The 15,825-nt window shown below is 42.7% G+C and overlaps 1 protein-coding gene across 2 annotated transcripts; it reads left to right on the top strand.

Moving 5' to 3' along the window:
• Positions 1-9,285: 9,285 nt before the first annotated feature.
• On the top strand, positions 9,286-15,159 carry CIMAP3 (ciliary microtubule associated protein 3). Of its 2 annotated transcripts, none has more exons than XM_057500542.1 (6): positions 9,286-10,330; positions 10,555-10,700; positions 11,343-11,438; positions 12,173-12,303; positions 13,764-13,881; positions 14,914-15,159. In XM_057500542.1, exons 2-6 carry the CDS (start codon positions 10,557-10,559, stop codon positions 14,980-14,982), a joined length of 558 nt encoding a protein of 185 aa, XP_057356525.1. In that variant the 5' UTR covers positions 9,286-10,330; positions 10,555-10,556; the 3' UTR covers positions 14,983-15,159. The 2 variants fall into 2 exon arrangements, with proteins under 2 accessions (XP_057356525.1, XP_057356524.1); XM_057500541.1 differs by having other exon boundaries at positions 9,293-10,330; positions 11,340-11,438; positions 14,914-15,154.
• The last annotated feature ends 666 nt before the right edge of the window (positions 15,160-15,825 follow it).

Here is a 15,825-nt window from a genome sequence, read left to right as displayed (position 1 = left end):
AGGTCCAGAATAGAGCTTCTGGGCACTAGAGAGCGCAATATACAAACATGAAACGCCAAAGGAACCTTGTTCAGAGTAAAATTATTAATACAACTCCCGAGAAAGATTTAAATGATATGGACCTCATGACTCTTCCTGACAGGGAGTTCAAAATAAAAATCATCAACATGCTAATGGAGGTACGGAAAGACAACCAAGAACTCAGGAATGAATTCAGGTCAGAGATCCAATTGTTGAAGAGCACGATGGAGGGTATTAAAAGCAGGTTGGATATGGTGGAGGAGACAATAAATGAAATAGAAACTAGAGAAGAGGAATACAAAGAAGCTCAGGCACAGAGAGAAAAAAGGATCTCTAAAAATGAAAGAATATTGAGAGAATTGTGTGACCAATCCAAGCGGAACAATATTCGCACTATAGGGATACAGGAAGAAGAAGAGAGAGAGAAAGGGATAGAAAGTGTCTTTGAGGAGGTACTTGCTGAAAACTTCCCCAATCTGGGGAAGGACATAGTCTGTCAGGCCATGGAGACTACAGAGGTCCCAACACAAGGGACCCAAGGAAGAAAACACCAAGACATATAGTAATTAAAATGGCAAAGATCAAGGATAAGGACAGACTATTAAAAGCAGCCAGTGAGAGAAATAAGATCACATACAAAGGAAAGCCCATCAGGCTGTCATCAGACTTCTAAGCAGAAACCTTAGAGGCCAGAAGGGAGTGGCATGCTGTATTTAATGCCATGAAGCAGAAGGGCCTGGAACCAAGATTACTTTTTCTGGCAAGATTATCATTTAAATTTGAAGGAGGGATTAAACAATTTCCAGATAAGCAAAAGCTGAGAGAGTCTACCTCCCACAAACTATCTCTGCAGTCTATTTTGGAGGGACTGCTATAGATGGAAGTGTTCCTAGGGTTGGATAGCTGTCACCAGAGGGAGTAAAACCACAGTAGGGAGAGGGGAGCAGCAGATTAAGAGGCAAATGCAAAATTAAATTGATTGTCCCCAATGTCAATCAAGGGATAGACAAAAATCACAGAATTTGATACCTAATATATAAAGAATGAAGGAGGAAGAAAAAGGAGGAGAAATAGAAAAGAACCTTTAGATTGCGTTTGTAACAGCATAATAAGTGAGTTGTTAGACTCTTAGATAGTAAGGAAAGTAACCTGGAACCTTTGGTAACCACAAATCTAAAGCCTGAAATGGCAATAAGTACATACCTATCAATAATCACCCTAAATGTAAATGGACTGAATGCACCAATCAAAAGACATAGATTCACTGAACAGATTAAAAAAACAAGACCCAGCTATATGCTGCTTGCAAGAGACTCACCTCAAACCCAAAGACACGCACAGACTAAAAGTCAAGGGATGGAAAAAGATATTTCATGTAAACAATAGGGAGAAAAAAGCAGGTGCTCCAGTACTAGTATCAGACAAAATAGACTTCAAAATAAAGTAAGTAACAAGAGATAAAGAAGGACATTACATAATGATAAAGGGCTCAGTCCAACAAGAGGATATAACTGTTATAAATATATATGCGCCCAACACAGGAGCACCAGCATATGTGAAACAAATACTAAGAGAACTAAGGGAGGAAACAGAATGCAATGCATTCATTTTAGGAGACTTCAACACACCATTCACTCCAAAGGGCAGATCCACCAGACAGAAAATAAGTAACGACACAGAGGCAATGAACAACACACTAGAACAGATGGACCTAATAGACATCTATAGAACTCCCAAAAACAGCAGGATACACATTCTTCTCAAGTGCACATGGAACATTCTCCAGAATAGACCACATACTAGGCCACAAAAATAGTCTCAGTAAATTCAAAAAGACTGAAATTCTACCAGTCAACTTTTCAGACCACAAAGGTATAAAACTAGAAATAAATTGTACCAAGAAAGCAAAAAGGCTCACAAACACATGGAGGCTTAACAACATGCTTCTAAATAATCAATGGATCCATGACCAAATTAAAATGGGGATCCAGCAATATATGGAAACAAATGAAAACAACAACACAAAGCTCCAACTACTGTGGGACACAGCGAAAGCAGTCTTAAGAGGAAAGTATATAGCAACCAAGGCATATTTAAAGAAGGGAGAACAAACCCAAATGAATAGTCTAATGTCACAATAATCAAAATTGGAAAAAGAAGAACAAATGAGGCCTAAAGTCAGCAGAAGGAGGGACATAATAAAGATGAGAGAAGAAATAAACAAAACTGAGAAGAATAAAACAAAAGCAAAAATCAATGAAACCAAGAGCTGGTTCTTTGAGAAAATAAACAAAATAGATAAGCCTCCAGCCAGACTTATTGAGAGAAAAAGAGAATCAACACACATCAGCAGAATCAGAAACAAGAAAGGAAACATCATGACGGATCCAACAGAAATACAAAGAATTATTAGAGACTACTATGAAAACCTATATGCTAAGAAGCTGGAAAACCTAGAGGAAATGGACAACCTCCTAGAAAAAGACAACCTTCCAAGACTGACCAAGGAAGAAACACAAAATCTAAACAAACCAATTACCAGGAAAGAAATTGAAGCAGTAATCAAAAAACTACCCAAGAAAAAAAACCCCAGGCCAGGTGGATTTACCTCAGAATTTTATCAGATATACAGAGAGGATATGATACCCATTCTCCTCAAAATTTTCCAAAAAATAGAAGAGGAGGGAATACTCCCAAACTCATTCTATGAAGCTAACATCACCCTAATATCAAAACCAGGCAAAGACCCCACCAAAAAAGAAAATTACAGACCAATATCCCTGATGAACGCAGATGCAAAAATACTCAATAAAATAATAGCAAACGGAATTCAAAAATATATCAAAAGGATCATACACCACGACCAAGTGGGATTCATCCCAGAGATGCAAGGATGGTACAACATTTGAAAATCCATCAGCATCATCCACCACATAAACAAAAAGAAAGACAAAAAGCACATGATCATCTCCATAGATGCTGAAAAAGCATTCGACAATATTCAACATCCATTCATGATAAAAACTCTCAGAAAATGGGTATAGAGGGCAAGTACCTCAACATAATAAAGGCCATATATGATAAACCAACAGCCAACAACATACTGAACAGAGAGAAGCTGAAAGCTTTTCCTCTGAGATCGGGAACAAGACAGGGATGCCCACTCTCCCCACTGTTATTCAACATAGTACTGGAGGTCCTAGCCACGGCAATTAGACAAAACAAAGAAATACAAGGAATCCAGATTGGTCAAGAAGAATTTAAACTGTCACTATTTGCAGATGACATGATACTGTACATAAAAAACCCTAAAGACTCCACTCCAAAACTACTAGAACTGAATTCAGAATACAGAAAAGTTGCAGTATTCAAAATTAACACATAGAAATCTGTGGCTTTCCTATACACTAACAATGAACCAATAGAAAGAGAAATCAGGAAAACAATTTCATTCACAATTGCATCAAAAAAATAAAATACCTAGGAATAAACCTAACCTAGGAAGTGAAAGACCTATACCCTGAAAACTACAAGACACTCTTAAGCGAAATTAAAGAGGACACTAGCAAATGGAAACTCATCCCATGCTCTTGGCTAAGAAGAATTAATATAGTCAAAATGGCCATCCTACCCAAAACAATATACAGGTTTGATGCAATCCCTATCAAATTACCAACAGCATTCTTCAATGAACTGGAACAAATAGTTCAAAAATTCATATGGAAACACCAAAGACCCCGAATAGCCAAAGCAATACTGAGAAAGAAGAATAAAGTGGGGGAGGATCTCACTCCCCAACTTCAAGCTCTACTACAAAGCTATAGTAATCAAGACAATTTGGTACTGGCACAAGAACAGAGCCACAGACCAGTGGAACAGATTAGAGACTCCAGACATTAACCCAAACATATATGGTCAATTAATATTTGATAAAGGAGCCATGGACATACAATGGGGAAATGACGGTCTCTTCAACAGATGGTGCTGGCAAAACTGGACAGCTATATGTAACAGAATGAAACTGGATCACTGTCTAACCCCATAGACAAAAGTAAATTCAAAATGGATCAAAGGCCTGAATGTAAGTCATGAAACCATAAAACTCTTAGAAAAAAACATAGGCAAAAATCTCTTGTACATAAACATTAGCGACTACTTCATGAACATATCTCCCCGGGTAAGGAAAACAAAAGCAAAAATGAACAAGTGGGACTATATCAAGCTGAAAATCTTCTGTACAGCAAAGGACACCATCAATAGAACAAAAAGGTACCTTACAGTATGGGAGAATATATTCGTAAATGACAGATCCGATAAAGGGTTGACATCCAAAATATATAAAGAGCTCATGCACCTCAACAAACAAAAAGCAAATAATCCAATAAAAAATAGTCAGAGGAGCTGAAAAGACAGTTCTCCAAAGAATAAATTCCGATGGAACATGAAAAGATGCTCCATATCGCTAGTTATCAGAGGAATGCAAATTAAAACCACAATGAGATATCACCTCACACCAGTAAGGATGGCTGCCATCCAGAAGACAAACAACAACAAATGTTGGCGAGGTTGTGGAGAAAGGGGAACCCTCCTACACTGCTGGTGGGAATGTAAATTAGTTCAACCATTGTGGAAAGCAATATGGGGGTTCCTCAAAATGCTCAAAAGAGACTTACCATTTGACCCAGGAATTTCACTTCTAGGAATTTACCCTAAGAATGCAGCACTCCAGTTTGAAAAAGACAGATGCACCCCTATGTTTATCGCAGCACTGTTTACAATAGCCAAGAAAGGGAAGCAACCTAAGTGTCCATCAGTAGATGAATGGATAAAGAAGATGTGGTACATATATACAATGGAATATTATTCAGCCATAAGAAGACAAATCCTACAATTTGCAGCAACATGGATGGAGCTAGAGGGTATTATGCTCAGTGAAATAAGCCAAGTGGAGAAAGACAAGTACCAAATGATTTCACTCATCTGTGGAGTATAAGATCAAAGGAAAAACTGAAGGAACAAAACAGCAGCAGAATCACAGAACCCAAGAATGGACTAACAGGTACCAAAGGGATAGAGACTGGGGAGAATGGGAGTGTAGGGAGGGATAAGGGCGGGGAAGAAGAACGGGGGTACTATGATTAGCATGTATAATGTGGGGGGTGGGGGAAAGGGGAGGGCTTTGGAACACAGAGAAGACAAGTAGTGATTCTCCAACATCTTACTATGCTGATGGACAGTGACTGTAATGGGGTTTATGGGGGGGACTTGGTGTAGGGGAGAGCCTAGTAAACATAATGTTCTTCATGTAATTGTAGATTAATGATAACAAAATAAAGAAAATAAAAGAGAATAAAAAAATAAAATAAAAATAAATAAATTAAAAACACATATATATCATGCAATTCTCTTCTGGCCTGTAACTTTTCTGTTGAGAAGTCTGATGATAGCCTGATGGGTTTTCCTTTGTAGGTGACTTTTTCTTTCCTGGCTGCCTTTAATACTTTGTTTTTGTCTTTGATCTTTGCCATGTTAATTATTATATGTCTTGGTGTTGTCCTCCGTGGGTCCCTTGTGTTGGGAGATCTGTGGGCTTCCATGGTCTGAGAGACTATATCCTTCCACAGTTTCAGGAAGTTTTCAGCAATTATTTCTTCAAAGACACTTTCTATCCCTTTTTATCTCTCTTGTTCTGGTACCCCTATAATGCGAATATTGTTCCATTTGGATTGGTCACACAGTTCTCTTAATATTCTTTCATTCCTGGAGATCTTTTTATCTCTCTCTGCCTCAGCTTCTCTGTATTCCTGTTCTCTGATTTCTATTGCATTAACGACCTCTCACACCTCATCCAGGCTGCTCTTAAGTCCTTCCAATGATTGTTTTATTTCTGTATTCTCCCTCCCAACCTGATCCTTTCACTCTTGCATATTTATCTACAGGTCCCTCACCATGGTTATGACCTTTATTTTGAATTCTTTTTCAGGAAGATTGGTTAAATCTATCTCCCCAGGCCCTCTCTCAAGTGTTGTCTGGGTGATTCTGGACTGGACCAAATTCTTCTGCCTTTTCATAGCGATAGAGGTAGTTGGAGGCAGGTAGCACATGTGTTAGCTGGGAGAACAAAGTCCTGTCCTGCTTGCTGATCACCTTCCCTTCTTCTCTGCCGATGACAGTTACCCACACACCGGGATCAGGCTCCTGATTAATTTCCTGAGCTGCATTGGGTGGGGTAGCCCAGAGCCCTGAGGGGAGAGGCAGGCATGCCTGGTGTGCTGTCCTGTGAGAATGGCACCCCTTTGTGCCCTGCCCCGGCTTCCTCTGCCTGTGCTGGGCAGCTGCTTGCCAGCAGCGGCTTTTGGATATAGCCCCGATAACTGCACACTGAGAGGAGGCTCTGGGCGGCTGCTGTGGGTGCAGCTGCTTCCAGGCTGCTCTGCTGGGGCTGCACAGGAGGGGTAAATGAATGACAGGCTGTTTATTGCCGTGAGGGGTTTCAGAGCTGCGCTGCCTTCCAGGGTGTTAGGGAGCCTGAAGTTCCTGGGGATTCCCAGCTTCTGGGCTGAGTGTGCCAGGACAATTCCATCCAGCTGTGAGGCTCCTGTCCCTTTAAGACTCAAAAAGCACTTGCTTTTCTTTTGTCCCAGGGGAGCTGGCTGCAGGGACCTGCTCGCAGATTTTACTTTTCTGTTTCCCTAATATCCAGCACACCATGCAATGTGTGTCTGCGCTCCTGGTGTGGATTACTAGAGCTGGTTATTTAGCAGCCCTGGACTTCCACTCCCTCCTGGCTCTGACTCCTTTCCTCCCGCCCATGAGCTGGGGTAGGGGGAGCGCTTGGGTCCCACCGGGCCATGACTTGTATCTTACCCCATTCGTGAGAAGCTGTGTTCTCGCAGATGTACATGTTGCCTGGCTGTTGTACTGTATCCTCTGGTCTGTTAGGCATAGTTTTATTTGTTGTATTTTCAAAAATATATATGGTTTGGGGAGATTTCCACTGCCCTACTCATGCTGTCATCTTTCCAAAATTTTCCATTTCTTATAGAATTCCAAATATATGTGTATTAGACCCTTTCGTTATTGATCATCTGTCTCTTAAACTTATTTTCTGTATTTACTCTGCTTTCCAACCTACAGACTGAGTACTTTCCTTTGATTTATTTTCCTTTTTTTTCCCCAGCTTTTATTATCTGCTATGAAACCCAAGTATTAGTTTCTTACTATCAGTGATGACACTTTTTCTTTCTGTATTCCTATTTGATTCCTTATTATTGCTTCTAAAATTCTCCATTGCCATTTAATTTCTTCAAATAATTATCAGCTATCTCTTTTGCTGAACTAACATATTATTTAATTCAGTCAATTCTTAAAATAAGACAAAAATCTATTTAAAACATACCAAAATTGAATCTGCTTCTATCCATTCAGTTAGACCACTGCAACAGAACAGGTGGTTTCCTGGAATAATAATTCCTATCATGGTTTCATACATAGTCAAAAGAGGAAAGCAGATTAATTTTTTATACAGCTACAACAGATAGTCTACATAAACATCAGGCATCCTTTTGATTTCATAAATATGGTTAGAAAAGTTACCTTCCTTTATGAAGCAGCAACCTGCATAGATTCCTTTCTGCAAGATCATTGTGCATGACAATCCCAAGAGCTACCTGAAACTCTGCCTTAGTTCTTAATTTTACCATAATACAATTGGTTATACAATAAATAACATAAAATATATAGTCTGTACAGCCTCGAAGGTGCTCTGTTTGGAATGGCTTTAATTAAAAGTTGATGAATTTGACTCAAATAACATGCAGGTGGGCCTAGTAATGTGATATGTTAGTAACATGACCAGGAAGATTGATGGAGAGAATTTCTCTTAAATACATTGGCCTTTTAAAAAAAAATTATGGTCTTTAAAAAAAAAAGATGTGATCTGTCTTTCCTTTTAGCCTCTTACCTCAAATCCATGGATTTGCTTCAAGGTCACATATTTCCTTGATTTCTTTTGCTTCATATGTTCACTGTATAGTCTTGAGGCTTCCTTCTAATTCTCAAGCCAAGTACAGTTATTTTAAAGGCCATGTTTGATAACTCCATCTCTGGACTTTCTTTGGGTTTATTGTTACACTTTCTTTGGTCTGTTTGTTTGAGGTATTGCTTTATATTGAATGGCAAGCATTTTCCATGAAAAATTATACCAGTTAGTGGAGGCCCTGGATGATGCTATATTCACGATGACCTACTCTGCAGCTCATAGTGGAGTATGGAGTAAGGGTAGAAGCAGACCACCTCAGTGCAGTCAGGAGCTAAGCAGATACGAAGCTGGACTTGAGGGTTTTTGACAGATGATCTATTTCTTCTTTACCCTCGTTCCTAGGGTTTATCTCTTTAGGGTCCCAACTAAAAGACCAGGGTGATCTCCAGGCTCCCCTCCAGCACTACCGGCCTATTTTTTGCTCACTGGCCTTCCAAAGTTCTGCTCAAATCCTCTTCTTCACAGCAGCTTTTTAATTAGAAATGTTACTGGGAAGAGCAGTACCCACTGCTGGGCTTGCTGTTCAGCCTCCCCCTCTCCCTGGGACCATTTCCCTCATGATCCCTCTTCCTTGGTATACCTATGACATCTCCAAACACCGAGGTTTAGTCCAGCTTTCCTATCTCTTCTCAGCTGGAGGATTAGTCTGAAGCAAACCAGTCTCCAAAGAGGGAAAGGGTGGCCATATTTTCAAAGTACTTTGTAACATATGTTTTATGTCACTAACAATGTAAACAATGATTTGAAAAACACTGTGGGTACCTAAAAATATTATCACACAAAATATTAATGAAAGTGAAAATCATCAAATCAATACTAACATTTCTTTGTATTTTTTTTTTACAAAGCAGTACTGAAATTCTATTTTGAGTAACAATTCTTGGAGTAAATGACATAATGATATTGAGGCCATTGTTTCATTCCAATTAAGCTTTGTTTCTCATACAACCTGCTACTATATTTCTGAGTTGTTTTTTGCATCTTTTCTTATAAAATACCTTTTCACTATTATTGTATACAGGTCAAGGCCAAGCCATTATCTTTGTAGAGTCCAGCAGAACACTGGAATGTTATGTAAGAGATGAGGCAATTGACTATGGGCAGTGCTCTGCAGGGCGCCAGCTTCCCTGGCCCATTGAACAGAGGCATCCCTTCAATAAATTTTAACGAACAAAATGCTTCCCCAAGCTTCCAAAAATCCGCTAGGACTCAGAGTCACCTTTTACGGAAACCCTGCCTTCCACCTGTAAAAATCGTCCCTGCAGACAGTGCAGCCCAAGGTCTGTGCAGACCCCAGGGTCATGCTTAGAGGCCAAAAGGTAGACCAGTCCCACCGTGTGTGCTGTTGCCTCCCACACCTGACCACTCCTAAAGACGTCCTAAAATCCGGTGGAAACATGTCAGGGCTGATACCCAGGACAAAGGTAACCCAGACGACACACACCCCGACTTTCCTCTTGGGTCAGGAGGGCAGTGCTCCTGCGCTGCCCGGATATGATACTCGGTAATACCAACCTCCTGTATGGTCACCCGCCAGTTTCCAGGCACCGACCTGCTTTAATCCTCTTCTCCTAAAGCTCTCCACCACCTTCTAAAGAGGAGTTGTGATTCCCAATTCAGAGGCCAGGAAACAGGGACTTACGCTTCAAGTGACAGCCCACCATCTGAAAACTATGAAGCACTGGTGTGATTCCTCGGCACTCTCACTGCTGCACTCCAGGCTTCCAGCCATTTAAAGAGTGGGGCCCGCTTCAGAGTAGAAGGGGGCAACCGAGTAGGAAGCGCTGGAGCAAAAAGAAAGTTGAGCGTAAGGGGGGCTTAATAACGGAGCCGTCTAGGCTCCACGTGTCCCATGCCCCTGCTCTGGGGGCAGCCACAGGCCCTCCCTGCAGGCGGCCGCGTTTTCCTAAGTCCCGGTCTAGGCAGTCCGTATCTCGGGGGTCTCTGAACCCCCGTGTCCCTCCCTCCCCAGCAGCGCATTCCGCTGAACCAGCTTCCAAACCCTCTGCTCACCTCCCACTCCCGCGACCCCTACAGCGGCTAGTGCGGCAGCCGTCCCGCAGCGCCCGCCGCAGAGTGCACAGCGCGCTGGCCGCGGAGCTGGGGTTCTGGCTCGGAGTCCCCGGGAGCGCTCGTGGCTGCGCAGGCGCGGAACCAGCCGGCCGGCAGCGAGCTACAGCTGAGGTGCCGCAGCGCGTCTGGGTTCCCGTGGCAACGCGGTACACAGACGCTTGGGAGCTGCGCGCGCCGTGTGCTTCCGCATAGCTGGTAAGGGGACTGAGCTAGAGGATTCGAGACTGGAGGAGAGGGGGATAATGGGGCGCTGGGAACAACGGGAATGGGGGGCAGGTAGACCCTCCAAGACGTTCGCTCTGGTTTTTGTTAGGAGCTTGGTGGGGCCTAGTCCTCTGCTTGCCTTCCCATACCCCCAAAGTGCTGACTTAGACCTGGGGACCACCCCTCATGTGGAGTTTCTCTTTCTTGAACTTTAGAGATGGAGCCTGTTAACATCCCTTTTGGGACATGTCAGCAGAGGAAGCTCTTTCCTCACTTCCATCCCCCAAACTTCTTGGGGAACAAGTTTCTCCCTCTTAGGGGAGTGCCCCACAGAGGGCCTGGATGCTACATAGCAGACGATGTGAGTATTCACCTTCCCCTCGTGGGGCTCAGTTCCAGACTCCCTAAGGTTGCCCTAGTTTGTGGAAGAAAAGCTCTATGGGATTTGTGATCTTTGGGGTCGCAACACAAGAAGGAGCCCTGGACCTCTGAAACCAGAAGTCAGGGCCAATGTCAGAAATTAAAGGACCTCTTCTCTGCTCTGCATCTCCACCAAATGCGAGCCTTTGCTACGTATAACCCTCAGTATAGTCCCCTCTCCACTGGCATCTCCAAAGGCCTGTGAAGCAATGCCACTTACCGTCTCATTATTCCCAGCTGGACTGTACTCTGTGGTGAGGTCAGGTTATCAGATAACATAATCACACTGGCAGTTACACTTGAGCACATTCAGCTCTGGGCCTCAGAGGACTGGGTTCACTGGAATGCATAGAAATGTCATTTACTCTACCTGGGCAGCTATGCTCCTTGGCTGACTTACCTGTGCTATTTATGTAATTTTCTGGATGGCCTTGCACAGAGGTATCAAAAAAGAAAGAGGCACTTTAGCAGAAATGGTTAAGAACATTCTAAGTTAAGTCTCTTTTGATCACTGTAAGGTCCTTTATGTGTTTGTGTGTTTGATTGATTTTTGTCTTTGTTTTGTCATATACCACTGAAGAAGTATGGCTTGGCATACAATCTCTCTAAGATCCCGACCAGCAGAAGAGGATATGCTTTTGGAGCCAGAACAGCACTGAGGTTTACGCCAATCAACAAGGTTAACACTGGCAGATGTGCATAGGTTTTTGTGTGACCTGTCTTGCTGCATGTATTTGCATGGAGAGCAAAGGGCAGAGAGTGGGTGGTTACCTATAGAATATGTCCTGAAATTGAAGAAGAAGGGTATTTAGCAAAAGTTTTGGGGAAGCCTATCTGAAAACTTGGATGTTAGCATTGCAAATGTGTGTGTGAGTGTCCTGGGAGAGTGGAAACAATTCCTGGGAGAAATGGTACCAAGGCAGGGCTTTGTGCTGAGACACCTGAGGTTAAAGTACTGGAAGTTCTATTTATATGCATCCTATTATCTTGTCAGTTAAAAATCAAATTCCAACTTTTCTACCCTTTCTGTGGTTGGATTTCAAGTGTGGAAGTCTTCAGAATAGGATCCTCATCTCTTGCTGGACACTTTCCTGACACGCTCAAGGAGTAGGCATACTGGCTCCAGCAATCTCTCTGATGGGATGGTAGGGGCGTAGTTTCAACAAGTTACCCTAGTCCTCCCCCTGTCCAGCTCTGCTCCTACACACCAGGCGTTATGTATTCATATGTAGTGGAGCCAACCCTCATCTTGGTTTTCTCCCTACCTTAGGCCCCTTTCCATAGCTTGAGGTGGTTGAACCCTAACTGATAGATGAACAGGAAGAGGATGATTCTGTTTATCTGCTTAGAAAGCTTTGCATGTGTACATCTATCTATCACCCTCTGACATACTGATCTTTTTCTTGGAAACAGGATATGATGCCTTCCCCAGGCATGTACCAGACAGTTAATCCTCAGGAGCAAAAACACAAACAAAATTTTGCTCCATTTAATGCCTCATTGCCTCGATTTAGGATATACTCGAAGGACAGTTATCACCCCGGGTATGTCTCCTCTTTTCTTGTGCGTTTCAAAAAAGAGCCATAGGGAAAGGAGCACAAAGAGGGGCTGCACCCAAACCATGCCAGCTGAATAAGAATCACCCAGCTTTAACGATCCAACCTCTTACCTCCTAGATCTCTGGCATGATACAATTGTAAATCATGCTGATTCCTTCAAAAAATAATTATGAATGTGCCAGGCAGTTTTGTAGGTTCCAGAGATTGTGCATTAAGCCCATCACATAAGGATCTTAATTTGTTGATGCCTACGGTCTATAATAGTCCAGACAGTCAAGAAGCAAATAAACAAGAAAACATTGATAATAATAATAATGAGAGTGAACAATAATTTCTTAGTCAGACTGACACTCCTGAGAGCGAAAGAGGGCCTTATTCATAAGGACACCAAGACAGTGGCCATAGCTATGACTGTCAGGAGTGAACCCAGCAGAATGGTGCCCTGGTGATGTGCTATGAAGAAAACAAAACAGGATGATGATGTAATGGGGGGGCACTGAGGCTGTTTCGGCAAGTATTGTCCAACAAGGTGTTTCTGGGGAAATGACACTTGTCAGAAATGAGAATGACAAGACAGAGCCAGCCCTGTGAGCATCTGAGGCCAGAGCTTGCCAGGCAGGAGGAAAGGCAAGGGCAGACTTGGTGAGTTGGGAAGGAATTTGGTATGAGACTAAGAAAAGAAGGCTGGTGTAGTTAGTGTGCATTGAGCAAGGAGGAACGAGGACGGTGGAGGCGGGTGGGGCTGCGTTCGCAGGCCCTGGAGACCAAGGGGCAGCTTCTAAGTGCTTTAGGATGCCATTCAGAATCCATAGGCTTACCTAGAGGGCAAGGGTTGAGGTCTTTTTTTTACAGTGAGAAATCCAAGGCTCAGAGAGTGATCCTTTCTCAAGGTTCCAGTAAGGAAGTGAAAGGGCTGAATCTTGACCCCCATGTGCTCTTCTGTAAGTGTGACTTCCACCAAAGCAGAGTTTATAGCAATGACAGAGTTATGAACAGAGGCAATTGTGGAATAACCCCCTTGTCAACAAAATTGAAGTGGTTCTGCTTTGCTGTCCTCTGTTGCTGACACATTGATTTAACACTGTCCTTTTATCCCTGATTTCAAATTGTGCACAGGGCTCATTCATCAGAAGGGTAGCTTTCTTTTGTCACCTACCACTTCTAGGATCTTTTGGTGTCTTAGTTCAATGATCCTGAGTTGCAGAAATATTTTTTAAGCTAGGGTGAATTTCTGCCCTAATGGAGGTCAAGACTAGATATCTTTAACACATAATTAGAAATACATTAACAGGCAAAGGAGCCCGCTCTTGCCTAACATTGAAGAGCTAATCACTCTGTGCCCTTTGCATGGAGCAAGGCCTAGTTCAGGGACAGCTGAGGCACCAGTGGACTCCTTGCATGGTCACGGACTCATTACATACCATGGTTTGCATTCTTATTTCTAGCCCTGGCACATACAACCCAGAGACAAAGCTACCGCAGAAGATCAGCTGGCCAATGAAATTTGGATCTCCGGACTGGGCTCAGGTTCCCTGTGTACAGAAAAGAACCCTAAAAGTTGAGGTACTCAGGCTGGTTGAGTAGAGCTCTCTGTGTGGTGCTTCATATGTGTGCTGGTTTCTTACCCAGGAGTCTTCCTGGATTTTAAGCAGGAAGTCCTCATTCCCTGGAAATTTTACACACTATGTTGTGTGAACACACAGAAGGGGATTTGTTCAAGAGTTACCTAACTTAATTAGACTTTAAAATGTGTATATGGCTGAACACAAGTCACATTTTCTTATATAATCCTAAAATAGTGTTACGTGGTAGGCACAAGGGAATTATCTCTATGTGATAGAGGAGGAAACTGGGGCTCAGATGAAAAGTGACTTGTGCAAGTTGCACAGCTTGACTCTAGGTCTTGTGACTCCTAAACCAGGGGTCTTTTGATCACACCACCTGAGTGTTAGATCATTAGGTGACTGTAGAGCATTCTGGTAAGACCGTGGATTCTGGGGAAGACTACCTGGCTTTAATTGCTGGCTGATCATGGGCAAAAATTCCCTATTTTGCCAAATTTCAAGTTTCCTTATCTTAAAATCAGTATGATAATAGAATCCATTTGATAAGGTTGTAATGTAGAATCAAGATAATACAGGAAAGCATTTAATGTAGAACCTAAAACATAATAAACAGTCAGTCTGTTTTAGCCAGCAATTTCTAGAGGCACCTTTCTTTCCCTAATAGAATTTTGGAGTAATTCTCTAGGTATTTCTAATTGCCTAATGCACTAACATCATTGTGCTAGGGCCTATGGGTAACATTCAAGAATGAAACACTAATCCCTAAACTTTGTTTTCAAGACATTTACCAGCTATACTTGGAAAGGTACCAAATAGAAAATAATTCCTAGCAAGATATGCACCAGAGTAAGTTGACAAAGAATATATGTACACACAAATGTATGAGATTCACTAAGGCCAGATTACTATGGAGTTGGGGTTTAACTGGGCCACAACACTCATAATGTGCAGCTCTATTTGGCACAGCCAAAAAGACCAAAGGAGTGAGTTTGATTAGAATGTTGATCTAGACAATATTCTTTCATTGCAGCTGTCCACTGACAAAGAATTTAGAAAGCACCGGAACCGTGTGGCCTACCTATGCCTGTTCTACAATTGAGAAACTGGGAGTACCTTCCTGAGCAACTCCTGACCACAGCCTTTCCAGGATTGAGGACAGAGCTGCTCTCCTCCCTCTGCATCAATGTGGCCCTCCGGTCTGCCAGCATGGGGCCCAGGGAGGGAGAAGGGGCTCCTAATGGCTACATGAGAGCATAAATGGTGTGAGAGTATTCTGTCTCCATGTGCTGGTCTGTAGCACGCACGCACAGATGGGTCTGGTGGCCTGTTGAGTGTTCCGTTGGGTGGCTTTCTTTAGTGGAAATACTCACGGGCCCCTGCCTCTAGCTTAATTCCCAGGCACCAGTTTTAGTTGTCTGCCACTAGCCCTGGTAATAGGAAGGTGTTGGTCTGTGCGTACCAAGGATCAGGAGAGCTTGCTGGATATGGGGGATACTTAAACGTAGAGTAAAATGTTTATGATTTAGGAGATCTTCCAAGCTTCTGAGTTTCCTAGTGTGGAGTGGGGAGGTCCTGACTTGGTTGCCTTTTCCCGATAGTTGTAAACCTCACAGAACCAAAAATTGCCCCTTTCCTATGTCCATTTAGTGCGTCAGTCATCATATATGTTGAGTTCCTCCCATGTGTCAGGCAGAAGACAAGCACTGGTACTAGAACTGAATCAAACATCTGCTGGCTCCTTTACCCTGGCCTGACGGAGGAGGAGGACTTCCCAGAGTGGCTCACATTCCTTTAGCCTCACACTCCTATGCCTTTGCTCATGCAGTTCCCTTCTCTTACATTGTCCTTCCCATTCTTCTCCAACAAACTTCTCTTGTCATTCACTGTCCTTTTCAAATATTATGTATCTTTAAATCTTTCGCCCAAGCAGAACTTGCCATTG

The sequence above is a fragment of the Manis pentadactyla genome, chromosome 4, assembly GCF_030020395.1.
Source record: "Manis pentadactyla isolate mManPen7 chromosome 4, mManPen7.hap1, whole genome shotgun sequence".
Classification (NCBI taxonomy): Eukaryota; Metazoa; Chordata; class Mammalia; order Pholidota; family Manidae; genus Manis; species Manis pentadactyla.
Note: the sequence above shows the minus strand (reverse complement) of the source record. Positions and strands in the feature narration are given on the sequence as shown.